The sequence below is a fragment of the Rhea pennata genome, chromosome 1 (genome assembly GCF_028389875.1).
Source record: "Rhea pennata isolate bPtePen1 chromosome 1, bPtePen1.pri, whole genome shotgun sequence".
NCBI lineage: Eukaryota > Metazoa > Chordata > Aves > Rheiformes > Rheidae > Rhea > Rhea pennata.
The window spans coordinates 26,985,205-27,012,632 of record NC_084663.1 but is presented as its reverse complement, the minus strand read 5'-3'; the positions used below and the strand labels follow the sequence as shown (position 1 = coordinate 27,012,632).

The 27,428-nt window shown below is 34.2% G+C and overlaps 1 protein-coding gene across 1 annotated transcript in view; it reads right to left on the bottom strand.

Moving 5' to 3' along the window:
* The window catches only part of CTTNBP2 (cortactin binding protein 2), a 91,144-nt gene that overhangs the window by 53,932 nt on the left and 9,784 nt on the right, over positions 1-27,428 (bottom strand). The window contains exons 2-3 of the mRNA XM_062583392.1: positions 24,274-24,381; positions 1,398-1,622 (exon numbers count right to left, since the gene is read on the bottom strand). Of these exons, the coding sequence (XP_062439376.1) occupies positions 1,398-1,622; positions 24,274-24,381 (333 nt within the window). The remainder of the gene's footprint in view (positions 1-1,397; positions 1,623-24,273; positions 24,382-27,428) is intronic.

Sequence of the window (27,428 nt, the reverse complement as noted above, 5' to 3'; positions counted from 1 at the left end):
GTCCACCAGAACTCCCAGGTCCTTCTCTGCAGAGCTGCCTTCCAGCAGCTCAGCCCCCAGCCCCCACTGGTCCATAGGGTTATGCCTCCCTAGGTGCAGGACCCTGCACTTGCCTCTGTTGAACTTCATGAGGTTCCTCTCTGCCCAACTCTCCAACCTGTCCGGATCTCTCTGAATGGCAGCACAGCCTTCTGGTGGATGAGCCACTCCTCCCAGCTTGGTACCATCAGTGAACTTGCTGAGGAGACACTCCATCCCTTCATCCAGGTCATTGATGAAGAAGTTGAACAGGTCTGGACTCAGTACTGACCCCTGGGGGACACCACTAGCTACAGGCCTCCAACTAGACTGCACCACTGAGCACAACCACCCTCTGAGCTCTCTGCCTTTCAGCCAGTTCTCAATCTACCTCACCGTCCACTCACCTAGCGTGCACTTCCAGAGCCTACCTATGAGGGTGTTATGGGAGACCCTATCTTGTATTTTCTAATTATTCAACAAAAATTGGTCTGGATTAGCCTTCTATATCATTGTTGCTCTCCTTTCTTCTCTGAAGCCCCTCCCTCAGCTCTCCTGTAGAATTGTATGGCTTACAATACAAAATGTTAGTGGAAAATGTAGAAAATTGTGTAAACGATTTTGGGGCATGATGCATTAATTGTATCAAAAAAAGCAGTAAAAAAACATGCAATGTATTTAAGACAGATCATTCATTTTTAGGGCTGCAAGTAGAATTTAAAATGTATTTTTTCGTACAGAAAGTAGAATTTCAAACAAAACAAAACAAAACAAGACAAAACAACTAGTTCAGAGTGGTATACCATCACTTCACTTTCGAAATGAAAGCGTTTTATATTTGGTATAGCACATTTGTTTTTGCAGCATGTTTGTTCCAAAATACTTTTCTCTTTACAGTAAATGTCCTAAATATTCAGAAATCCTATTTATTTTTTTTTAAGATTTATAATGTATTTTACTGATTTATTAAACAGAGCTATTTTTTATGATATACAAATAAATTATTTATTTTTCACTATTTAGGTTAAGAAAAAAAAATGTATAACCATATATCCTCTAAGTTTTAACGGTGTTAGATCAAAAAAAAAAAAAAGTGATAACGTTTCCCCCAGCTCATATTGACCTGTCCATTTATATAGTCCATTGACTTATAGCAATTATTTTTGTTCTATAGGTAGAGATAAATTCCTAGAACGAATGAGGCATGCATACAAAATATCACCAGAAAAATAGCACTTCAGCATATATGCCAAGGAAAACAGGCAACATTTTAGCATTTGTGATGACAATCAAGCTAGACAAAGATACAAATTTTTTAAAAGTGATGTAAAAGAATAAATCAAGAGAAGGAAAAGGAGAAAAAAATGGTTGCAGGATACCTTCTTTTGTCTGTTTTCAGCAGCAGCCAACTGAGCTGACATTCTTTCTTGCATTTTCCTGCAGTGAGCCATAACAGCTTCTAAAATGGACAGAGGGTTCATGCAGATGGGCTTCTTTTCTTTATCATCAGCACCTGCCTCAAAGTCTCTTTGAAGAGCCAGAAATGGGTCACTGAGATTAAACCTTCCATATCGTTCCTGGATAAAAACCTCTTTGCGCCGGGCCTGAAAAAACCCAAACAAACAGATAAAGGAATAGAAGTTAATGAATTAGCAGTTCATCTACACACACACCAGATCTAAATCTTAGGGCAATTATGATACTAATCTGTATTTTAAAAATGTTTTCTTAGGGTATTTATTTACAATATTGAAAAGAAGATTTCATTATAGTCAATATAATTCACTACATAAACAAAAGCCTTCCCTTCTGAATTTAATACCGAAGTTTCAATTTGTAACAGTTTCAGGAATATAACAAAAAGAATATTTTGTAAACTGGCTCATACATAGGCAGGAAAAGAACAAAAAAACATTCTAAAATAAAGTTTTATATTTCAGTGCATTAAAATGATGCCAGTAGAAAGCATGAAAACATGCTTCATGTACTTACTACAGAATCAAAAATGACTACTTTTAAAATAAAATATGTTTACGTATACTGAGATTTTCTAAGTAACAATAGCAAACAAGCAGAGAGGGAACATTCTTCTAACAATACTTTTCTGAAATAAAGACTTTTCTTAAACCTGTGTTCAAGACAAACTTCATGATCATGTGTTTCCTGTACATTTCCAAAATACAGTATAATACTTCATTTACAAAGTGCAAATATTACACAATAATGCTTGGATGCAATTTTGCTTGAATTATTTTTGGCTCTTCAACCAAAGATGAAGTCAGTGATTAAGGTAAGTTTCAGAAAAGATATTTTTAATACATTTAATGCACAGTACACAAGAAGGCACAGGTTAATACTGGCTTTTAATACTTTTCATGGAAAAGTACTTGTTCGTATGGTTCCGAAGTCATCTCAGGCTTAAGTGTGCGTGCATGTGCACACATGCACACACACGCTCCTGTACATATGACAGTAAGCAGAAGGAAGCAATTCAAACCATTATAATACAAATTCTGGAGGAAAATTGAAGGCCTGTTATCTTAAAACCAGATCAATCACCAGAGCAGCTCTTTAAAGAAGCGTATCTCAAAAATTAGAGCCAATAAACACAGTGCAGAGAAACACCACAAGAAAAAAGAATCCCTCCAAACCCAGCATTACTTATCTGTGATTTGTTTCAATCTCAGGAAGCTGAATTTTGAAGAATAAGCAACATCAGAGGAAGAATAAGCAAATTTCAGAGAGCAAAAGAGGAGGAACCAGCCTAATGGTCACCAAAAGGAAAAGACTGTTCCAAAAGCTTGAAGTTAAAATTGCAACATACGAAAAGAAAGTCGTAAAAGGTGACATATATTTCAAAGGAGAGGGAAAAAAAAAAACAAAGAATAGTGTAAGAACTATGTTTAAAAAGCCCCCTAGAGACTAAATGTTAATAATATACCTCAGTGAATGTCTGAATTTTGCCTAGATATATTCTACAAAATTGAAACATTGAGGAAAATTAAATGGTAAAAGAGAATTTGACTGCAGTGGAAATATAAATGTACCTACTTATTTTGATGCTTGAAATAGTATATTGTATATAATAGTATATAAAATTTGATAGCATAAATAGAACTTGAAGAATATTTTAAAATCAGATCTTTGGGTTTCAGCTAGACTCAAAAAACAATAACTCAAGACAAAGTTGACAGAGTTCACTCAAAGCTAAAGTACTGCTAGTCTTACAAATTTAGGCAGTAATTGGTTGAAGAAGAAAAAAAACCCACAAGTCAAAAGACCTGTCTTTTTTTAAGTATAAATTGCTTAGCATATAAACCTTAGTTAGTGAAATATTTTAAAGCATTACTTTTATCTTACATGTTAAAGTAAGATAGCTTTAAAATATCAGGTTATACCAGCTCCAATGGTAGTATTATAAAGCCAAGTAACCAGGGGCTATATTCATAACTCTTGGCTTTACACACCGAAGTTACAGGACTGTATGCAGCTTGGGAATTCAACCTTCACTTAAAGCAAACAGTAATAAACAAAAACCTGACCCTAAGTGAATTAAAGTGCTAGGTAGCCAAACTAGATGAGAAGCACAAGTAGGTGAAGGATTTAAATGGAGATTCCGACTTCTGCTAGAAGGGAGGGGGGAAAAAAGGTAGAAAAGTAGTCAATATTGGTGAACAATTGATAATTGGACACAAGCAGTTGAATTTGTGCTCTCAGTTGGGGCTGCACAGTAACTCATCTGCTGCCTCTATAGCAGGCTGGCACCAAAAGGACCCTAGTAAGTGATGCAAGGTTCATGTGGATACCAGTGACACAGAGACAGGAAAGAAATTATCAAGGGAAAATTTAGGCTACTGTGTAGGAAGTTCATTGCTACATGGTGGCGACATTATTTTCTGAAATGCTCCCTCTAACAGACACAGCGATTAACAGAGTAAGCAAGGCAGTCTCAGCGTGCAGCTGCAAAAATAGGAGTGGGTGTTCAGACCCATTAACTAAAGAACAGATGCAACTAGATAGAAGGGATGAGCTCCATCTGAATGAGAAATCAAATCAGACTGCTGGCATTAAGAATTAAAGTGGTTATAGGAAAATTTGAAATCTGACGACTGTGGAAAACCCAGTAGGTCTGGAACAGTACATGGTTTGCGATGACACATCCTCTAGGGCTGAAATCCCTTAAGCACAGGGTAAGATAAATCAGCTACTCTCAAACAGGAAACAGCAAAGAAGTCTCAGAACACTTCTAATTCAAGAGGGAGCAAAAAGCAAAATATATAACCAAATGTTTTCATGTTTCCATACACACAAGTGCTAAAAATTTAAAATAAATAAATAAATAAATAATAAAAAAAAAAAGATGAAGGGACAAGGATACCTAATTTCAAATAAAGATATTGGAATAACAGATACGGAAGAAGCTTGGCAGAAGGAAAACAACCAGTGTACACTAAAATATTTAGATACAAAGTGGCAGAATGACTAACTAGGCTGTATTGCTAAAGGAATTACGCCATCTGCCAAAGCAAATTTATTACTTAGCTTAAAAATATATAGCTCCTATGCTTTGAAATTACTATCTTAAACAGTAGGAGTACAGTATAAGAACTGTATTATCTACCAGCTGCCTGATCAGATGGTAACTGCAGTTGTGATCTGCTAAGGAAAATCAGGGAGATTGTGGGAGGCAGGAAACACCATAGTGATGGGACAACTGCAGCCTGGGTAAATACCACATTAATACATGAAAGTTAGACTAACTTTTTAGACATTGTAAGTGATTGCTTCAGGAAACCCACAATACCAGGTTATTCATACCAAAAAAAGACAAAGGCTGACTGTGAAGAGCTGCAGAAGGATCCCTGGACACTGAATGACTGAATGATCAAATGGCAGATGTAATTCAATGCAAAGAATCCTAAAATGGTGCAAATGACATAAATGGATACTAACTTTACATAAACAAAGATACATTCTAAGTTCACTGTTAGCAGTAAACAACATAATTTGGGTTACAATAGATAGTCACAGAAATTTCCATTCATCGCTTAATAAAAATTCCACAACAAATAAACATATTTTTACAGATCATTAAGAGAAAAATAAAGAACAAAAGAACAACCATTGTATTGCCAATGTACAATTAACATTTTGCATGTCTCACGAATAGTGCATGCAATTGTGATGCTCCAATGTAAAGAGTGTTGTGTCAGATAAGATAGATAAGGCACAAAGAAGGACAGAGACAATCCAAAGCTTGGAACAGCTTCCACACTAGAAATTATTATCTAGGAAAAGGATGTTTTCGCTTAGAAAAGACTATGGGAGGATACAATAAATTACCCTGAAAACAGAATCACAAGTGGCATGAAAAAGGTGGGTAAGGAGTGCCAGTTCACTCTAATCTACAAGGATTTGGGGGCTCTCAATAACTCCAGGATTGTAAATCAATACATAATAACAGTAAGTAAATAACAATTAATAAAAGATGGATGCCAAGAATAAATTCTTGCCAGAAGTATAATGATTCAGGAGAACTCTGTAACTCTAAAATTTATCATGGCCAACTCTTTTATATGGTATATGTCATGCACTGATAGAAATCAAGCTTTCCATCAACATCACGTGTACCCATCACAGAATTTTGCAGAAAACATGCTGAGTATCAAGAATCCCAAAACTGAAACATAATTTTTCTACGAATAAAACCACCTCGGTGACAAAGACATGAATCTATACTGTGTCACTGTCATAGCCACAATCTTTTTTTTACATGAGAATACTTGCCACTGAAGATGCTAAGCGCATCTGTATTCAAGGAAGGCAAAGATAAGCAAGAGGAAGCCAGACAAGTCGTGGAACTGAAACCCACTGATGCTCCCTAAACACAAAATATCCACACTTAATCCAGGAAATCTTTGAAATGAAAGTCTCTGAAACTTCCTATTTTTGTTGCTCTCCCTTAAAAGCCATAGCATTTGTCCTAAAATAAGACACATCCAGTAAAAGACATTGCACTGGACAATCTGTGCTCAGTACCTAAGAAGATACATTGAGCAGAGCTGAATTAACACCAGTACTCATGTTCCCAATTAATCTTGAACACATCACCAGGGTGAATAAAGCTGCACATAGTCTCCATCATCTCCTCCTAGCAGCATGTGTGTGTCAACAGTCATCATGCACTGGCACTGCCTTTCATTGTATATGTGACTTAGTACTCTATTAAACAGAAACCCAGGATTTACTGGGCTATTTCTGGAATGTGTCATGCCGCAGAAAAACAGAAATGGAAAGTAGTTTAAATAAAGAAGCTTTGAATAAAAGAATGTAATAAAAATACACTGCAGAGTTAAAATCCTAACACTGAAGGAAGAATGTCAAAACATTAATTGAGGGTGCCAAGACACTAAAATGCACTAAAGCACCAGAGGCTGGAACATGACAAGCACAGCACTATACCTTTTCCACAGCAGCAACACAAACCAATAACAGGTATCTTTTACAGATATTCTCTGTGCAGAGTAATCATTAAAAAAAAAAAATCTATCTGTAAAAGATCTATAAATGCATTTTCTACTTTTCAAAAAATATTCAATCTCTTCTAGGTTTCTGGTCCTAAAAGGTCAGGAAATTAAACACTGTCTGATAGGAAAACGAAAAGGTTTAATTTTAACATGAAAATTTTACTCATTTATCCACTTTTTTTCTGTTACCTTATTTCTAATTATCTTTTTAATTTAAAAGCTTTTAAAGGCTGTAAAATATACATTTTTGTATAAAGCTTCATAACATAGGTAACATTTTTTAAGCTAGAAAAAAATCAATAGACACTTTTCTGCTTGTAACTCCTGCTATTTTAATTTCTTCTGAATCATGCTAACCATCATCTACAGACTTAGGATGTATTCTACTGACAAGGCAAATAGCAAAGAATATCAGAAAGTCATCTTCAGTGTTTTCACGGTTAAATTTAAGCAGAGGAATACCAACACTTAATGCTTAATATATCATTTCCACACCAAAGTGTGGTACATAAACATAGAAGAATAAACATAAAATGCACACTTACTCAGAGTGAAAGCATCACAGCCCTTCCCATATATCAGATCTATTATAATCTCCAAATTACAATTCATGTTAAATTTGCAAATTCCCCAAAATCTACTTTAAAATGAGGACAAAATATTCTAAATGAAAAGACAATCTAGATATTTTGCATTGAAGAATTTTATGAAAGATTGAAAAATCATGGGGTATTCTGGAAAACTATAACTTCAAATTAAGTTATATTATTAGCATGGGTGAGAAGAGAACTCATGACACCTTAACATACACATAACATTATTGTTAGAAATCTCCAGAATTCAAAGCACTAAATTTTTGGGCTACTGCAGAGACTTTCATAGTCAGAAACTTCCTTGAGGAAAGGAAGAGAAAGCGGGGGAGAGAGAGAGAAAGAGAGAAAAGAATATATTTAAGACTATTAGGGAGATAACAAAACATGACCTTTCACAAGCATCACCTCCAGAGTCACTCTTCACTTTCTGCTAGGTCATTTTTAGGCTCTGTGGAACTTGTATTCTCAACTAAAAGCAGCCTAACTTTGGCAAAGAGCACTACTTCCATACTCGCTTTTGCCAAAAGGAGAGCTGTAAAACCATAGAGGAAAGAGCACTGGGTTTGCACACTATCAGCTTGACAAAACACAAGTCTGAACGAATATAAACACGACTTCACCCTGCAGAAGAAAGTGCCACATTGACTTCTTTCTCTTGCTGCCATGCTTTTGAGCAGAATGCTGTATTTTCTGAATAGAAACTGAAATGTTTTCTGTGTAACACTGTAACTGATTTCTGTGTGTAAGTGTGAGTACCCCTATGGCATCTGGCTCTAAGGAACCTCGGATGTAGACACCTGATTTGTGAATCCCGAAACACAGCAGAGCCAGGTGCTTACAGGCTTGGCTTAGCCAACTTGGTGGAACCTTCGGGCACGCGGGAGTAGAATTGCCAGCACATAAATGAAATACATCATAAAAACACAGGTGCCTACTGACTCCAAGGGGCCCTGGTTTCTCCAGGCAATGTCTTCCACAGAAACAGCAGATTAAAGTGCTGACATCCTGCCTGTCCACTCTCCATCACCATCCAATGTTTACTTATTAATCCTGGGAAAGCTCCCTATGGGACAGCGCTGTTAACAGGGTAAAGGGAAGACAAAGAAAAATCCCCAAGCTTCTTTCCTAGGTTATCTTTCTTGCAGGATCAGCTCCACAATCCTCTTCACAGGGCAGCCCACAAACAGATGGGCAGACACAAATAAGGAGCAGTCAGCTACAATGCAGTAACAAACTAGGGAAAGAGGGAAAAGGGAGATAAACTACTTTAAGCTAGTATTCTATGAAAGACTTTTGTTCATGAAGCTAATGCTGGCAATGTATAATCAGAAATCTTTTCGTAAGTTTTTATTTTAGCTCTTAGATACCACCTATGTCTCTTTATACTTCCTAAATGAAATATGCATTTCATGTGAGAAACAAACACTGAAACTGGATAATTTCCCTCTTTTACAATGTCCCTCTGCATTGAATTTCAAGTTTTAAGAACTAGTATCAAGAGAGCTGGTTTTGATACCACTTATTCTCTGAAAAATATACAGTCTAATGTCATGAGGTAATAGATTCTTTAAAATAGTCTCTACATAATTTAGTGGCTATGCTAGAACAGTATCAGCAATGTTTTACATATTAACTTGAAATGCACAGCAACATCACAAATCGTAGATAGGTAGAAAATCACAAATTTAAAATTTTCACTTGTAAACACAATCAACAATCTATGTTCAAACATAAATTTAAGACAGAGAATACTCAGCTACTACAGGAAGTAATATGATAGACTATCGTAGAAGGTGCTCTACCAATTTGTAAACTATCAGCTTTATTTTCCTGTATGAACATACTCACACATCAACTAGTCCTTTAGTGAAGACCTAAGATTGAAAGTATTTAAAAGTATAAAAACATGTCTATGGGAAATTATGCTTTTACAGTATATGCCACCAGTATGCAAAATTGTGACTTAAGACAAATCCTCCAATAGCTAATTGGTGAATGACAGATGAAACTGATAGCAAACACATGTAAATCAAGAGACAATTTCTAAAAAATACAAAACCCTCATAAATGTTTAATTCATGAAATTCACTACTGCAAGAGGGCAAAAGCTTAATCTGATTTACAACAGCTTTTCGGTTCATTCCAATAAGAATATCACAGCACAGAATTTTTAAATCCTTATTCAGGATTTGAAGCTTTAAACAAGGAGACTAAAATAAGCCTGCAACCACTGTTTAAAAAGAACAAGAACCAAAACTTTCTTTATGGGCAGGCTGATCTAAAATATCATGTTAGACCAATGATAGACTATAAGCTTATATTGCTTAAAAATACAGTAGGAAAGAAGATCGGACAGAATTATCTCTCTAAGTGCCTTCCAATCTAAATTATTCCATGATTACTGGTTTCTTCTACGTCAGTATTACTTATTCCTTATAGATGCTAGCAATGTGCTCAAGTAAAAAGAACAGAAAGAAGTTCTTAAAGGAAGGAAAACAATTAAATACTCATTGGGGAAACAGGTCTCACGTCTTGCTTTGGATCATAAAAAGCATTTTCATGACTCAGAGAAGCAGCTTGTCACATTCTCAAAAGAAAAAAAATTATCACTGAACAGTCCTAGAGATTATGCAGGTGTGTGCTACAGCAGGTCTGTTCTTGACTTTTCTCTCTTAGCTCTGCAGCCAACACGAATCTGGAAGGTAAGGCTATAAAATAAACTGCTTATTCTATTACTCTTTCAGGGAGCCTGTCTCCTACATATACCAAGACACCTCACTCACTCCTGAACTTACTCTTTTCACGCTTTTCAAGTCACGCCTGCCAAGTTTAAAGTTCAGCAAGTCCAAGTCTTCCATGCAGCAATTGATGATAAACATCAAAAATAGGACTGCATGTCCTACAATGCTGTGGAACAATGGAACTGAATTAAGGCTGCCCCAGGACCCTAAACAAAATTTCCTTCCTTTCAAAAGAGTTTGTTCCTCTGATTAATTTCCTTTTCCACATATACTAAAATTGCTTCAACAGATGTTCATAGGTTTGTATTAATATCTTCTCTTGACATATGTATTAGGGAGTGGTAAAAATGTTTTCTAAAACTAGCCAGCAGAGAAGAGGAGGCAGTAAAAGCTTATTTTACAAAGAATATGTTAAAGAGGGGACAAATTCTAGATTATAAACAAAACTGAAAAGATAACAGACTTTTTAAAAGAGGAAGCTGGCTGAAAGATAACATTTTTATAAACCTTACTCAATGCTATAGCATATATACCAATTATTTGTTTAAGCTATTAAAACAGAAGAGGATTGCCAATGAATATATAGTCAAAGTAATACTTGCAAAGGTATACCTGCAGAAAAAAGGATAAAAGTATGTCTCACCATGATTCATTAAGAATGACTCTGTAAACAATACTAGCAATTTTATTGCACAATAGGACTTCTGGGTTTTGGTTTTTCTTAAATACAGATGTAAGCAAATGTTTCCAAAGCCTCCTATGAGATGTTACTTATATATAAAAAGTTCTACAAAACAAAACTAAAATTTAAATGTTAACGGCTGTTGATGAAATGGTATCCTGCAGTACCATTTTCTATTGTCAATGAACAGGTGATACTGAATTCTGCTTAGAACCTTAACTTAGTCCAAATACCTTTCTTCATCACTGCGACACTGCATACCTATGCAAAGTCTACAAGAAATTTAGATTTTAATGAACTCAGTATTATGCCAAAAATACTAGACTAATGTATTCAAACTCACTGTTTTCCTGATAAGTTTCAAGTGCCCACAAGAAAAAAACTTGTGCGTACATTTTAAGGCTATTATTGAAGCTGAAAAAAGTCTGAAAAACAACGATGATCTTAAACACACTATTACTCCTAAAAGTGCAAAAATAGTCATTTTTCCTAGAAAAATTATCCAAAGTATGAACCATTAAAATAAGATTGACAACAAAAAGTTGCATTATTCTCTCACCCACATTTTCATAAACAGACAGGCTTATAGAACCCTCCTAAAATCCACAACTCACCAAGTGTCCCCTTTTCTCAGAAAGGCACAACTTTAAACTCAAGCCTTTAAAAACAATTTTCAGGGCAAATACAAAAAAAGCAAGGCTCAGAAGATAAAAAGGCAGTATGTTGTTTCACAATAACATTCTTTAGTGACTCCTGCTCAAGAGAGAGATACAAAAACCTCTCAGTTCCCAAATCAGTCTCTAAAAAGGACTGCCAATGTATGGGATCATTTTAAGACATAAAAGGTCAGTATCTTACCCAACAGCTGATGAAACAACAGCAAACTAGATATTTTCCATTTCATGTCAACAATCCAAATGCTAAAATAGTTTCCAAAAAGCATACAATTCCCTCTTCTCCTCTGCACTCAACAGAAGTGAAACAACTCGCCTAACAATAGTCAGTTCTTATTCAAGCCTAATATTTTGCAAGTCTCTCTGCATATGGGAGGACAAACAACATATAATTAATGCTTCCATAATCCTGATTTAGACTCTAATAGAAAATGCTGAAGAAGAATTATACAATCAAGGCAATGATCAAGCCTGAACCTCCTTGTGGTCTGACTCCATAAAAAGAGAATCTTGTATCATCAGTTCACAGCTACATCAGTCTTGATAAATACAGCCTCCTTCCCTTTCTCCCTGTTATCTCATAGCAACTTCTGTGAAAGAGATACAGACACATCAGATAAATACCTTCCCCCCCCTTTTTATTTTATTTATTTATTTATTTATTTATTTAAAGTTTTTTCCCTTATGTAGTAATGAATCCCATCACCCTCACTCTGGTAATGAAAATTCACCACCTTGAGGTTGGAGTTTAAAAATAAAACGGTTGTTTTACATTATTAAGATCAGTTATTAACAGTTCAGAATGAGAAAAAAAAAACAGTCAACATAAAGTACTCTTCACTTTTTACAAATGTAAAAGATGAAATTCAGGCTCTGTACCAAGTTTCTTCATGAAGAAAGAAGAAAAGCTCAAGTCGTGAAACAACATGTGCTTTTAATTGAGAAGTCATCCAGATGTTCTATATAAAGATTACATTAGGCTTGTTTTATGACAGCTTTGTTGTCTGATGTTTAAACATTCAAAAGTTATTGGCCAGTCTTTTGTAAGGAAGTATCAATCTTTTACACTCTGATTAGCTTACCACCCAGAATCTTATTATTTCTGCAAATAATACAGATTTACATACTGATAACCAATCTCAAAGAATAAGAGAGAACTAAACTTACTGATTACTTTAAATAATTATTTGTCATCTAGACTTTTTTGCATGTTCAAATTTATGAATTCAAATTCATACAAATCCATTCATGATTTCTTGAATGGAAATCTGTCAGCCACTCTTCTGAAGCACTAAAGAAAATGTCACTCCACTTCTGTTTAAAAAAAAAAAAAAAATCCTTTACCACTATGCTTAACAGGTAAAAATTTCATCAGCTCAGTAATTTACAAAACATACTAAAGGTATTACAGACTTAATTACTTTAACTAAATCGATCATTTAAAAAAATCATTTATAGTATTTAGCTTTCCATATTTTCAAACTCTCAAAATCCTCGAGTAAATTACCATCCCACATTCCTGTACAGTAAGTACATGAATACCAAACTTTAAGAACTTTAACTGAAAGGTATGTAAATTTTGAGTTCACAATACTTAACAGTATAGATCTGAGGCATATTAAGATAATTCAATGCTTTCAAATGATTTCCAATATTCACTTTGGAAGAGAAATAGTGAGAGTAATAATTACTGCCTCCAAGACAAATTTTGTTCTTGCTACCACTCCAGTGAAGAAACTGAACAAAAGAATACATTTAACTACATACATTTGATTTCAAGGATGGAATATTTTAAAACAAACAGAATACTCATTCATACTATCTATTTTTCATTTTATGGTCTTTATTAGAACTTTAAAGGGAATTTTCCAGCTAGTACTCTACTTACAGATATTTTTATTTATAAGTTACCAATTTTTAAAACATCATACAGTAAACTTCCACAACATCTAGGTAGAATTTTACTCTGCTATTTCAGAGAGAACTCACTATAGTCATTACTGTTCTGTTTTCCCAAACTTTCCATCTATTTTAACATGGGCCTTTGTTAAAGATCTAGTGCCAAGTATTTCTAACCTGGTAGAGCTGCTAACACAGACGCCACTCTGGGAGAACTGCAAGTGGAAAGACCTGTCCACCCATCAGAACAGCATCAAAAAGGAGCAGGAGGGAGAAAAGCACAGGAACACACACCTCAGACATAGCAAAAATAATTGTTGCTATGTGAGTATTTTCACAAGTGTTGAATTTGAAAATGGATCTATCCACGTTCCTTTGCCTACAAAAATGCTCATATTTTTGTATTTATAAAAATTGAGATACTCATTTAAGTATCTCCATTTAATTGGATGAATCACAAAAAAACCCTTATAGATTTTCTTATAATTTGCTTCAGTAACAGGAAGAAGTGCTAAAAGTAAAAAGTAAACCAAACACATATGAGAAACAAGCAAAAGAAATAGAAAGGTTACATCTGTTGCACTGTAGTGTCACCATCCACAGAATCAACTGTGCCATTGGTACAGAGGAAATGTTCTATGTTCTCTTAATTAAAAATGAAAAATTAAAATTAATACAATCATAGAGATAGGTTGACCCAATTACATCGCATTATCAGCAACATGAATAATCAGAGAAAACATTTATTAAAAGTCATTTTAAGAATGAAGTCACAGCAGTATCATTTAGAAAGTTCACAGAAACCAAGAAACAGTTGCATGGACATGACGCTGAAACTTTTTTATTTAGAATTTATTATTATTATTATTATTATTTACAAATATTGTGTGTATTGCCACTCACTAGTGAGTGAATACTGAATTATGCAGAAAGATCAAATGGAGTAGCAGGAATAAAGTAGGAAAGACAAAGCAATTATCCAGGAAAGGATCCAGCAGAATATCTGCAACTAAATACTGACCTGTTTGAGGTTTATTCATACTTCAGTGTCCTTTTAATCAATTTTAAAGAGCTTGCAGTAGTGAAATAATACTTTGACAGAGGTGTTGCAAGATTTACAATAAACTGATCTTTTTTTAAAAAAAAAAGTTTTGTTCTTGAACAGAATCATTTTGAATATCAACGGTCAAGTAAAGACAGACTGGATTCATGAGCAGAAGAAATGCAGTAGTAATTAAAGTCAATGAATGAAGAGTAATGGTCAGATCAGTACGGAACAAATTACTGACCACCGCCTCCGAAACTATTAAGTGAGAATTAAATTTTTGCAAAAAAATTGCAACATGCAAAAAGGACAATGCAAACAAGGCAGTCTGATTCCTCTTCAGGGATCCCTTGTGCCACCAAGACCAAAAACTGCCATCATACTGTCTGAAACAATAACCTTCTGTCACATACAGTTTAACATATTCTGCTCCTCCTTCGAACTAATCATCATTTTGCAAAGACACCTGCTACAAAACAATCTGTCTTACTGGCTGCCAGAAACTTTTAAAGTCAGCCTGGTGACTTTAGCTTCATTCTTTGATATATGAGAAAAATGGTACGTGCATGATAGAAGTTTAGACTTTTATTTTGAATTCATAGCAACTTAGCAAAATTACTGCATGTATGGGCCTTCACAATTTATAGATAGTCTATCTCCCTTTGACAGACTGCACTTCTTATAAATAATTTTCTACATTTTTGTTCCTACCTGTGAGCCTATCTGTGAACAGCCAAAGTATATGTGGTTTCATTTCTTTTCTCCTCATAGCTCACAGGTCTTCCCCCTACTCCTCCCACTCTGAAGTTCATTCTGGAAGTACTAAGCCTATCGTACCACTCTTGTTGGCTTTATGCAGTAGTTTGTGCAAACACAATTGACAATTCCGCTGTTGGTAGTAACTCTGTTTCAATGTGTAATTTATACAACACAAGCAAAGTATCACCCCATGACAGCTTGCATAATGCAATAAGTAGCATAAAACGGACAGGAAAGCTGTTACTCATGTATCACGTTTTACTTATCAAGTAATCTGTCAACGTACAGTAGGCAAAAGCCTGCCTTGGCCAAGTGAAGGAGACTTTGGTAGACACAACTCACTGAAAAGCTGATAGGTCAGGGTAGGAAAGAACAGCTTGCACATATCTACAGCTTTCCTCCAAAAGTTTTGCTTACTACTTGCATGAAATTTTTTTCAAGGAACACTTAAATCATTACTGAAATGCAGAGCCTTGCATGAAAGGCTGCAATTTGGCATAATTATGAATATCTTATTTTTCAGTATCAAAGTTACCTTCTTAAAAATACAAGTTGTTAGTATATTGTCATGATTAACTATAACATATGGAGATTTTTTACGTCATTTTATCTTCATATATACTTAAAAGAATTGTAAAAGCTGTTCAGAAATATGTACAAACAGTAGTTACCATAAAAATAGTTGTTTCACAGAAATTAAAATAAAACTACATTGTTCAGTCATGTCAACTGAAATTGAAAGACAAGTTTACTAATAGTAGATTTCCAACAATGCAAAAACTCAAGACCTGAAATCAAACTAGCTTGAGCAGAAAACATGTTCTGCCCTTTGGGGAGAAAAAGATTCAGGAACAACATTTCACAATGACCCATCTGGCAATTTCACAAGCAAGTTCCATCTGCCTTAAACTCAAGAATGATCGTAACAGTAGAAAGCTCTGGGGGATTTTTGTTTTTAGAAAGTGGATATGGGGAATACCAAATTAATTTTTAAAATCTAGACAAATCATCTCATATGATACTTCCCATTACAATTCACCAAATCACCCAGGCAAATGGGAATTACAGATATACAATGACTATCGTAGTATGTAGTGCAGCCCAACAGAAATGAATTTGTAGAGTAACGGAGCTGGTGCTCAGCATGTGCCTATCCTCCTTACACTGGGAAGCAGGAGTTACTCTGGACTAGCTCGAATCTCCCTGTATAGACTTAGCATCCATTAGCGGAAGCCTTTTAGAGTTACAGTTGGAATGTGCCTCTTGGGTTAAGTTTACCCAAAAGCAGTTCAGTTCACACAGTTCACGATAGGTCTGTGAGGCAAATCAAAGCACAGTTAAGTGGAGTAAATGGAGAGATCTTCTTCAGAAGTACGTTGTCGAGTGGAGCAAAATGCTAAGGTAGATGTAGCTCATATAGTTCACTTAATACATTTATCTATATACACAAACACACATTTTGTGTTATATATATAACTCAGCAAACCACATCTTATAAGCTACCCATACACTAGTGAGGAATTTTCTAATAGAATGTTGGAACAAATAAACATTTTTTTGTTCTAAAACAGAAAACTTTGCAATACAATATTCATTTTGATGATATATGTTTTTAGAAAAAATGGAGCAGAGTTGCAAGTAATGTTGGACTGTACCATTATAGCCTTGGAAATTGAATAGTACGTCTTTTCATTTCAAGTTGTCATAATAAACTTCTAAAAAATCCTATCATTTCAAAACAAATTATCCTTTTTTTAATTTATAAAAGATAAAAATACTTGTGTTTTGTTGTTTTTTTTTGTTTTTTTTTTTTTAAGATTTGCTTTAAACTACAGAATTTCTCATGAAGCTGAAAACTCATATCCTAAATGTTGGAAACCTAAGAACTGTCATTTAATGTACTATTACCTAATTTAAAGTGCTGTTTCATGATCTACATAGAGTATTAAATGCAATCAGTAACCACTGTACTTTTAAAAAGCTGTTCCTCCTTATTTTTAAATCTTATCTTTTTAGATTATAAGCTTTTTAAAAGGTAAAGCTAATAGAATGGGATCTTAAACTTAATAGCACCTCACGCTCATAATTATCTCATCCATTAACTTATGTCTAATAAGAAGCCAGACCTGCAAAAATTTTTTAAATTAATTCTTTAGTCTTTTAGCTATTCTTATAATTTTATAATTATCTTCCTAGATGTATATTTCATTATATTAATATCTACATCTTCATTACAAATTCTGACAACTGTTCTTCAAGAACTCATATACCTTGCTAGGCGATGTCAGAAGTTATCCAATATGGATCTCCTACTCAGTCATAATATAGAAAAGTATGATTCATTTTCAGCTCTATTGATTAGCCTGCAGGCCTGTCAAGCTGATTAGATTCGGGAAGATGGACTGCACTAAACAATTCTTGCAGAAGAACTGAATTCCATAGCAGAGATTTTCTTCTTCTTGCTTATCTTTTTATAAACTTAGTTTAACTTCAATTCCCTGAGCAGCTAAATTAATGCTTTGCCCTGACTCTGTACTTCATATATGGTGTATCTAACAATTCAGGCATTATCCTCATACAAATCTCAATCCTTCCTTCAATTACAGGACTAACACCGTACGAGTTCTCTTACACAGCTGCCTGTTGTTATGAAACTACTTATTTTTGAAACTGTGAAGGCTCTGTCCAAATTTCCAGAAACTGGCTAAAGGGTTCAGCAGATATTGGTGCAAACACCTACAGAGAAGGGAAGTCTTCCTTCCTCAGGAAACCACTGTAAAAACAAAATATAGCAGGGTTTTACAACACTGAAGAAACAACTAATATCACCTTGCCATCCTTATACTGCCATCACATACATAGGATCCATTGGCTTGGTGTTCCTTTAAACTCAGAGAAAAAATATTGTTTCACAACAATATCATTGATTTGGTATTCACCTTTAAAGAAACTAAAATATATCTATTGTTAATATTGTCAACTCTTTTAGATATTTTATTTTTAAATATACAATGATGATTTTCCCAACAATCAAAAGAAATTGTTCTAAATCTATGCAGTGTAATATATTGAGGTACCCAGTACAAGAAGAATTAGTTTTTTGTTCACACTAATTAATACATACCATAGCACCAAGTATAATATAAATTTTCATTTTTCCATCTACCACCTACTTACATAGGCAAATGAAATTATATATAAAAAAAGAAATCCCAGCTAAGTCTGTGTTACAAAATCTTAAAAGAAAAATAACCCACTAGAGATTTAATTTTAAGAGAAAATCACCACTAAGCACAATATTTTGTCTCTGTAATTCTATGCTTGACAGCTAACACTAGCACTTCAATTCATCATTTGAGGGTCAATGCACTTTTAAAAAATCCTCTGGCAAGTAGGCAGATGCAGTGACCACTTTACGGCTAGAAAAAAAAATGAAGGCTGTATTTGAGGTCACAGTTGTGTGAGGCCACTCCTGTGTCTTGACTATGTAGCCACATTACCTCTACATTAGGAATATATTATCCCTTATCAGAGGCAGGCAGTTTATTTCAATAATTGAGACAGATGCAGGCAGCAGTGATATTCAAGTCTCCCTTCTTTTTTTAACTATATGCTTTCCAAATAGCAATTAAACAGCATGCTATTGCTTCTTAATGAAACAACTCTAATGATTTAAATGATAATCCGAACTTAAATTTAACTGTAATGCAATCCACATTGTAGGCCTACTAAAGTAAAAAAATCACAAACTAAAAAAGAACCATCTTAAGTAATTCACTGTAATAGTTACTGCAAAGCCAGAGGTATAATTAGAAAGATTTACACAAAGATCACCTCCTTTGAGATGAACCTTGACATTGCCCTCAACAGCAATTTAACTGTTCACTTGGAGAGTAAATCTCAAAATTTGACCCCAAGTATGACAAAGATCTGCTATTCCAATGATGCTGGTCCTCACAGGCCTGAACTTGTCCAGCAACTTAAATTGCTCTAGTTGATAATTACCATACTTTTTAAAAAAAAATGTGAATTTTTCTGACTTCCAAATACCAGTAGTCAATCTTCTTTAAAAAAAGTAAAAGAGTTCAAATAGAGACAATTCAGCAAAATGCTATGATTCTGTATTGTACAAGTCAGAGTATGCCATAAGAAATACATGCTAAGGACAAAAAAAACCTTAGTATTTCTCTGTTTATATCAAACCACCAAACTACTTTATTACAATAATAATGGGAGCTATTGACCCTGTAAGAAAATGTTTCAATCACTGTATCAAGAAACAATATCCCTTAATTTTAAAAAATAAGACTGCTGCGTGTCATTATATATCAGCAGTTGTACATATTATACAGGAACAAGAACAATGATGTATCAGGAAAATGTAAAAGTATACCAATGTAATTTGTGTATTTCTTCTGAATATAGCCTGGATGTGAAGTTTTATTTTTGCCTCAAACCAAATTTCAATATATCAAAAATTTATATAAAATACAATGGAAACATTATATTCCATTATGGACAGAAATACACTAAAATGAGTTAGTTATTGCTAAGATGTACCACCTTGGGTTTGGTTCTCCCTAAGTTACCATGTGGCACAAATTCAAGTGCCTTAATAAAATCTATCACATCAACATTATTAACTTTACTAACTACATTTTTATCTTTTTTCCCCTTCATGAGGTAAGTTATTTTAACAAGATTTATTTCCACAATCACAAACTGATTGGCATTTCTCAATTTTTTTATAGAATACAATATCCTTTTGGACACATTACTAGTTTGTACTGGAATAATACCCAACTGGAATAATACCCAGCTGACAGATCTAAAGTTACCTACTTTACTTTTTTTTTTTTTTTTCAAATCAGAGTAAAAAAAATCTTAAGCCATTCTTCTTTATTTTCATTTGATAGAACTAAATTTCAAATAATCAAAAGTTAAGGAACATCTTAAAAACCAAGTGCATAGGAGGAGTTGATAGCCATTTTATAAGACATGTGACAATATCAAGAAAAACTAAGCTTAAAATCATGAAATACAAATTCTTCTTATGATATAATGAATACATTTTAAATAGACAGCCAGAAGAGAAGCATCTGAAGATAACACAATTCTGAAATCCAAGTTCTTTCCTTTTCAGAATAATAGTATCACAGCAGCACTGACACAAAGTGAAATAAATGAAATTCCAAATTTTTACCGATTCATAAAGCTATATATAATTTTATTGGTATTTACATAGAAGCTACAAATACATAACATATATATTCAAAAGATTATCATTTTACATTTCTATAAGCTATTAGGTTGTGGAGTTCACTCCCAATATAAGACTGAAGTTCATTCCAGAAAAATGAAAGGGGCCATCAATACTTAATACACCAGAATCCACAGGGACAAATCACACTCTTACAATATAGCAAGATGCATTAAGCTGCAATCTTGAAAAGTAAATTTCCAAGATGAGCAAAAAGAATTTAAAACAAAATTTTAAAAATGGTTTAAGTGATTACTCTACAATGTATACATAGTATACACATCATAGAAAACAAACTGTAAGGAACAAGTTTCGACTTCGTATCTGATCCAGAAATATTGTTCCTGCATCCTAGTTCATAGTCCTTAACTCACTGAAAGAAATTTGTGTTTGATTTCAGCAGTAAAAAGTGCGAGTAAAGTGTTCATTGTTACAGTACAGCATGTGTACCAGGAGAAAGACATTTGACACCATGAGAACTATGCTCCTTTGAGTCAACCTGCAAAGAAATCTCACCTATGAATGTTGAAGGTGGTGTACTTCTTCATAATTTGTTTTCTAGACAAAGAAAATACATAAGCTCTAATATGTCTCAGAACTTCAGTAAAGCCTGTGATGCGGCATCAGACAGAAAATTAGTTAATTGAGAAACAGAGGTCAGTTAAGAAATTACAAAATGGAAAAGGTCAGACTAACAGAGAGACATCAAAGAGGTCCTTTTAAAGGGAAACTTCATGCTAAATGTGAGTTACTCATCACGAGTCAGTATTTAACTAATTATATTGTGCATTATCAGTCCTTCTGTGATCAGTCAAGAGCTGCCCACTATAATGCCAGGATTTTCCAGGACAGTTCCAATAGATACATAAGCAGTACCAATTGCACGAATTTTAAAAACCTTCAGGGAAGCCCTGCAAAAATCAGTATGGATAAGGGCGGACACATTTAGGTATGCTGAATTTAAACTTGTGTCATTCTAGAGAAGAATCTACAATTACAATCAAGAGACAGATATTTTATAAGCAAAGATTAAAGATTCACTTCTTAAAAGAACAAGAACATATAAAACTACTTATAAATAAATAAATTAATCTCACAACAGCTAAAAACTGAGAGGAAAATCATTTAAGATGAAAAGACAATACACGTGTTACCTGGTCACAACTAAGGCTGTATCTTAGTAGCTTTTGACAAACCAGAGAAATTAGACTTTGAAACAGCCTCAAGTATAAATGGGATTAAAAAACCCTTTCCTAATACAGCCTGATCACCTTTTAAAAAAGAACGTATGTAATGTTTGCCTGAAGTAGCAGGCATAATGACATAAGAACTCTTTTCCTCACATGAAAGCCATTTCTTTATGACTGTTAAAAATTGTTTAATGAATGCAGAAAAACAAGATATTTATCAAAATCTGTTTCAGAATAATTAACGTTTTTTTTAGATAAATGTTCAAGTTAGTACTATCTTGCATTCTGAACAAAACAGATTTCCTTTGGTGAAGAAACAATGTATTATTCAGTGTCTCCAGTAAAATCCACATTGCAACAGCTAATTTTAAAAACACTCAGATCTCTCAAGAGGATATACACAACTCTCAAGTCACATGGACTTCAGAATGATATTAACAAATAGGACATTAAGGACTGACATCTGGAAGAAATCTAGTTTGAATATCCTGATAATCAAATACACACTTGTTAGGGTACTGCAGAATTTAGACACAATTACATTATTACAGCTGCTGCAGAAAGAAGAGTATATGTATGAATTAACAGGAAATATTTATTAAACATATTCACTTTACAAAAAGTCCTTTAAAGAGAGTTCTAATGATACTGTACTAGTACAATTCAAGATTTTTCCCTTAGCATAACTGATTAAATATAAATTTCAAAAAAATGGTGTCTACTTTATATCAATTTATGGTTCTTTATTATTGAAGGAAGCTACTTCTAGCCACAGTTTAAGTCTGAAAATAACAGTACACAACGTTTGTCAATTAGTTGAAACAAAAGTAGTCAGAGTCTGTATTAAATTCAGCATAATTCCCATGGTATTTTCCTGCTATTTACTTTTAAAAATAGACCTACACTTAGCTACCTAGTAGCTTATTTGGTTGTTTGGAGGCTCAGATTGCTAGTATTGCTGACTTGCAGTAACTCAGATTCTCAAATAAGTCAGAAGATCCAGAAGTGTCATATGCCAAGATATCAGGCTCCCAGTTCTTTAGCAGATATAACTTCCAAGCTTCCCAATACTAGTACAGTTAAAAGGGTAAACTGCCTGGAGGATTAAATTCCACATTAATTTTATTTTGAGAATTATACTGAAAAGTATAGGAACTAGGAACTCAGAAGCAGGAGGAGGAAAAAAGAAAGATTTTCGATGTTTCTACATCTTATGTGAATGTGAGCTATGTTTTGTTTTGATCTCTCCATTAGTCATCAATAAGCCACTTTTACCTACTACCAGCTTCAGCAGGTGTGTGGAAAATCAGTAATGTAGACTTTCTCTCTCCTGAGACTGCACTATGCCAGATATTTAATGTTCACTATTATCAAAAGTGTACTGCATTCATTTTTCTGTATTTTATTCAATAGCAATATATCCATTATTTGCTAGGTACTTTCTATTAAGTAGGTATGAGATACTTTACTATAGTAGCTTGTTAATGAATATTTATTAAAGAAAATTATGTAAATATTCTATTTGCACTCCTGCAAAATTAGAATAGTCAAAAAAGAGACACTGAATGGGGCGTGTATATTGTTTTCCCTTTTTACTACTTGTATATAACCTTATGTTGGTAGCCTGGGAAAATAAAATGCCCTGTCTGGCCAAATTAAATGTGAAATTTTAAAGCTGCTAGACGAAAAGGCAGTACTTTTTGAACTATGTATACACCTGAAGGCCAAACACCAAATGACTTCAAAGTGTTGTAAACTCTTGGAAACATATTGCTTCCAGCGTCTCATTGACTTTACAAAACGGAAATAGTATTTTTATAACAGAGGTTTATGCACATAAACTATTTAGTTATTAGAACAGGTACATCAGTGACAGCTACTTGAAAACTCCATTTGCATCAAGTGAGCTGAAGCCGTAACAAAACAAGTTAAAATTGAATAAAAATGTGTTTGCAATTGTTTTGTGACATTACAAACGGAAAATGTTCCAACATTCCCTCATAACCATAATATATATATATATATATATATATATATATATATATAAATATACAAAGCACACTTAGATGTATTCTATTATATTGAGATTTTACTGTAAGAGATCCTAAAGGCCATAATTTGCCTCTATCCAACTATGAAGCTACAAATATTTTCAGTTCATGTAAGACTGTTTTCCCCCTAAATCTGAATTCTGTTTGGCAACTCTGTTAAATTTTATTCTGTTCATGATCAATTTTATATTCATTACAGGCATAAAAAATAATCTTTTGATTAAAATATAATTTTGTTTGTATATTTTCTAGTCAAATTGCAAACTGCCCTTCGGAGCACAACCTTCTAAAGCAGAAATCTTCACGTATATGCCTAGCACAGCAAAATCTAATCAAGCACTCGTAAATGCTACTAAAATACACAGTCTGCATTTTACATTTTTTAAAAACTTTTCTCTAATCAGACATGATTATCCAATTTTGCCCCTCTTCCTATCTTGCAGAAAGATGGATATATTAAATACATTAAATGTATGCAAACATGTAGACCATCAGAACAAATGAAGAATGGACTCTATGTTCCTTTGGAATTATTCCCTCCTTTCATAAGTAACGGATTCTACAATACAACAGAATTTAAAGAGAAGTCATTTTGCTTTTTCCCCCTACCACAAGAAAATTTTTGTTGGTATTTTATTCTAAATTTTATTTTATACACAAGTTGCATAGAGTTACTGAATGGTAACAATTCAACAAGAACTTATTTTGTGATTACTTAGATTTAATCAACATAAGACTCTTAAAAAAAACACAATTTATTCTTCCACTAATGTTTTATGTACAGTAAAAACGAAGCAGCAAAAAAAGAATCTAAAAAATAACCCTGTAACTTACCCGCAAGGCTTCAATTACAAGGTCTCGTGCTTCCAGTTCTCCCTCCATTATACTCAAAAGCATGCGCAATTCTGGCTTGCTCAGGTTATCCACATCAAATTCTCTTCTCTGTAAGAAACAAAATACTGATAAACTCACTAATTAAATAATTATATTAGTTAGTGTAAATCAAAAATGTAGACATGTCATGTCCTAATCATAGGTTCCTCAAACATTCATAACTGTCAAAACTTGAGATGGTTTTATTTGTAGTATGTAAGGTCAAAATCAACAGCAAATAGTCCAACTATTTTTATTTAAACTGAAGAAATAAAAAATCTTCCAGCATGCCATACTGTTTCAAATTCTATACTGCTGCAAGGAATTGATCTTGCAGTCCTGTGAATGATAAGGTGAAATGGAAAAGAAACCAACTTTGTGATTGACAGTTCCTATGTTCAGTCTCACAGTGACAGAAACATTTCAACCGACCTGAAACAGCAGCACATCAGGATTGAAGGTGAGAGAAGGTGACAGAAATCTAGATCACAGGGCAATGCACCTAATCCAAAGTAGCCTGTCCCCCACTGGCAAACTACTACGTCATCACAGTATACTAGGCTGAATGCCAATTTTTGATGCACAACATGTGAAGAGATGTATGAAATCATACCTGTATGCTTTATCTGCCATCCCATTTGTCTGACTGGAGAACATACTTCAGGTTTAAGAAGCACTAACATACAACATTTCATAGCCACAGTAACTTATATCGATCCAAAAACTTACATTGATAACTACTGAGTTCTACAAGAGTGTCAACGAACACATGGATAAAGGGAATGCACAATAAAGTACTTAAATTGTTAAGAAGTTTTTGACAAGACTCTATGCTAAACATTATTAAGGAAACCAGTGTGCCACAGTACCGAAGGAAAAGATACCCTATGGATAGGAAGCAAACAGTAGTGATAGCCACTTTTCAAGATAAGAGACAGATCAGCAGTGGAGGACCCCAGGAACCACTGCCAGTTTTATTCAATAACATCATCAATGATCTGGAAAAAGATAGGGAAATGTCAGGTGGGAGTTAGGCACATAATCCCTCCCTTACAAGATTAAGATCCTTATTTTACCACTTTATAAAATACTGCTGCACCCACATCTCAAGCACTGCATGTAGTTCTCATGTGAAGGTATAGAAATGGCAACTAAAAAGATCAAGAGAGAGGGAGTAACTACGGGATAAAGAAAGACTACAAGGGTTGAAGTCTTCCCCTTGGAGGTCTGAGGGCAGGGGAGTTGCTGATATTTACAAAATTGCAAAGGTAGTGGATAACTTGAATACAAATCTGTTGTTCACAAATTCTTGCAATACTAACACCAGGGAACATCTAGTGGAATAAGAAGGGGATCATTTTAATGGATAAAAAACAGTAATTACAAAGGACCAAGGGAGTAGAAGAGAAAGGCACCCAGGAAGTGACCAGGTTTGTATTTTCTTCTTAAACACTGACTCCTAATGCCATCATGTCCTAATTCCGTCAAAAACAGAATACTGGGCTACATGAACCGTTGGTCTGATTCATGATGCCTGGTCCAGATCTGATTCAGGAGAGTGTTTCTTATTTTTGTCTGTACACAAAGCCAAATACATAGATGTAGTCTCAGGAGACGCCTCTCTCCCATTCCATTCCTCATGCCAGATTCAGTTGACCAGTGTGACACACTATTCACTGCAAGGGAAATACTATGGCCTTTGCTATGATGTAGATGTGTCTCCTAGCAAAGACCTGAGATACAGATGACTAGCTCTTTTCAGTATGAAGCAATCAGTTTCCAAGATAGCTGTACTGCATATCTGGATATACTGGCTATTTTCCCCAGGGAAAGAAGTCAAAGTTCAGCCATCCAAGTTCTTAACTTCTTCTAAGGAAAATCCAATAAAAATTAAAGCAAGTACCATTTCTGCTTTCTCAAGCCAGGAGGAGACCTGGCTTGAGAAACAGAAACCCAAAACAGTTGTTCTCTCCTCAGGATGGGAGAGGAAGTCATAAATCAAAGTTACTCAAAAGCTATAGCTGTTTTAAGTATAAAAATAAAAAAGGAACTCAGGGCAAATCTAACACACATAGAGGTGCATAAATGGCTAGGGAGATCTTCTCTCAAAACCTTTTTTATTTGTATTCGATACACGTCATATCGAGATTCTGTTTTTATTTGAACAATGTGGATCAGCAAGAGGATAAATGATTGGAGGATAGGATAGGAGCAAGAGGACAAAAATTTGTAATAAATGTAACTGTTCCTGGCACAGAGTCATCCAGCTCCAACCAAAAAAATTCCAGACTGACCAGTAATTATCCTCTATTTTTGCTGCATGGATCTGCATTCTCGCTAAACCAAAAGATATCTCTCACTCTTCATGGTAATAGATGAAGAAAAATGACCAGTTTCTCAGAAAGCTCTTTTCCAACATCTGTTGCAGCAGCTTCTCACAATATTCCTCACAATTCTGTACAGTGAATCAATTTGTGGATGTGTATAAAGTGCAAAGTCACTAGAAGTGTACAGTTCCTCACACAATCTAGTCCCAATTTTTTGCCTCATAGAGTGCAGTAGAATTCACTATCAGTACCTTTAACTACCGAATTTAATTCAGGCAGACAGTGGGACCTGCTGATCCATCTTCCTTCTTCTGTGAACCACTTCATAATACCTAAGTACATCATTTAACTTATTCATATAGCTTTTTTTAAACTTCTGTTTTTCAGATGGAAAATTGATGCAGATATTAAGTACTTTTTTCCAAACCACACAGAAAGTAAGTAAGTCAAAACTCAATATTTAGTAACAGTCTTTTGAGTCTCCATTTAGTGGTTTAACCACTAGAAAGTCTTCTCTTTCTGAAATACGCTTTTCTCTTCTGACAAAAAAAAAAGGTTCCCAAGGCTCTTTAGATGGAAGAGGACAGCTCTCTGTCAAAAGACTGACAGTACATCTCAGGTAAAACTTTATTACTATGGTCTTCCACAAGAGTTAAGTTAAAGACATAAATGAAAATACTTTTGCTCTTAAAAAACCTGAGGCATTATTCAACATACGTGATACAGTGATAAGCTTTTTTAATTAAGCATCTGATCAAGCAATTAAAGTAAATTTTGTCCAAGTACACA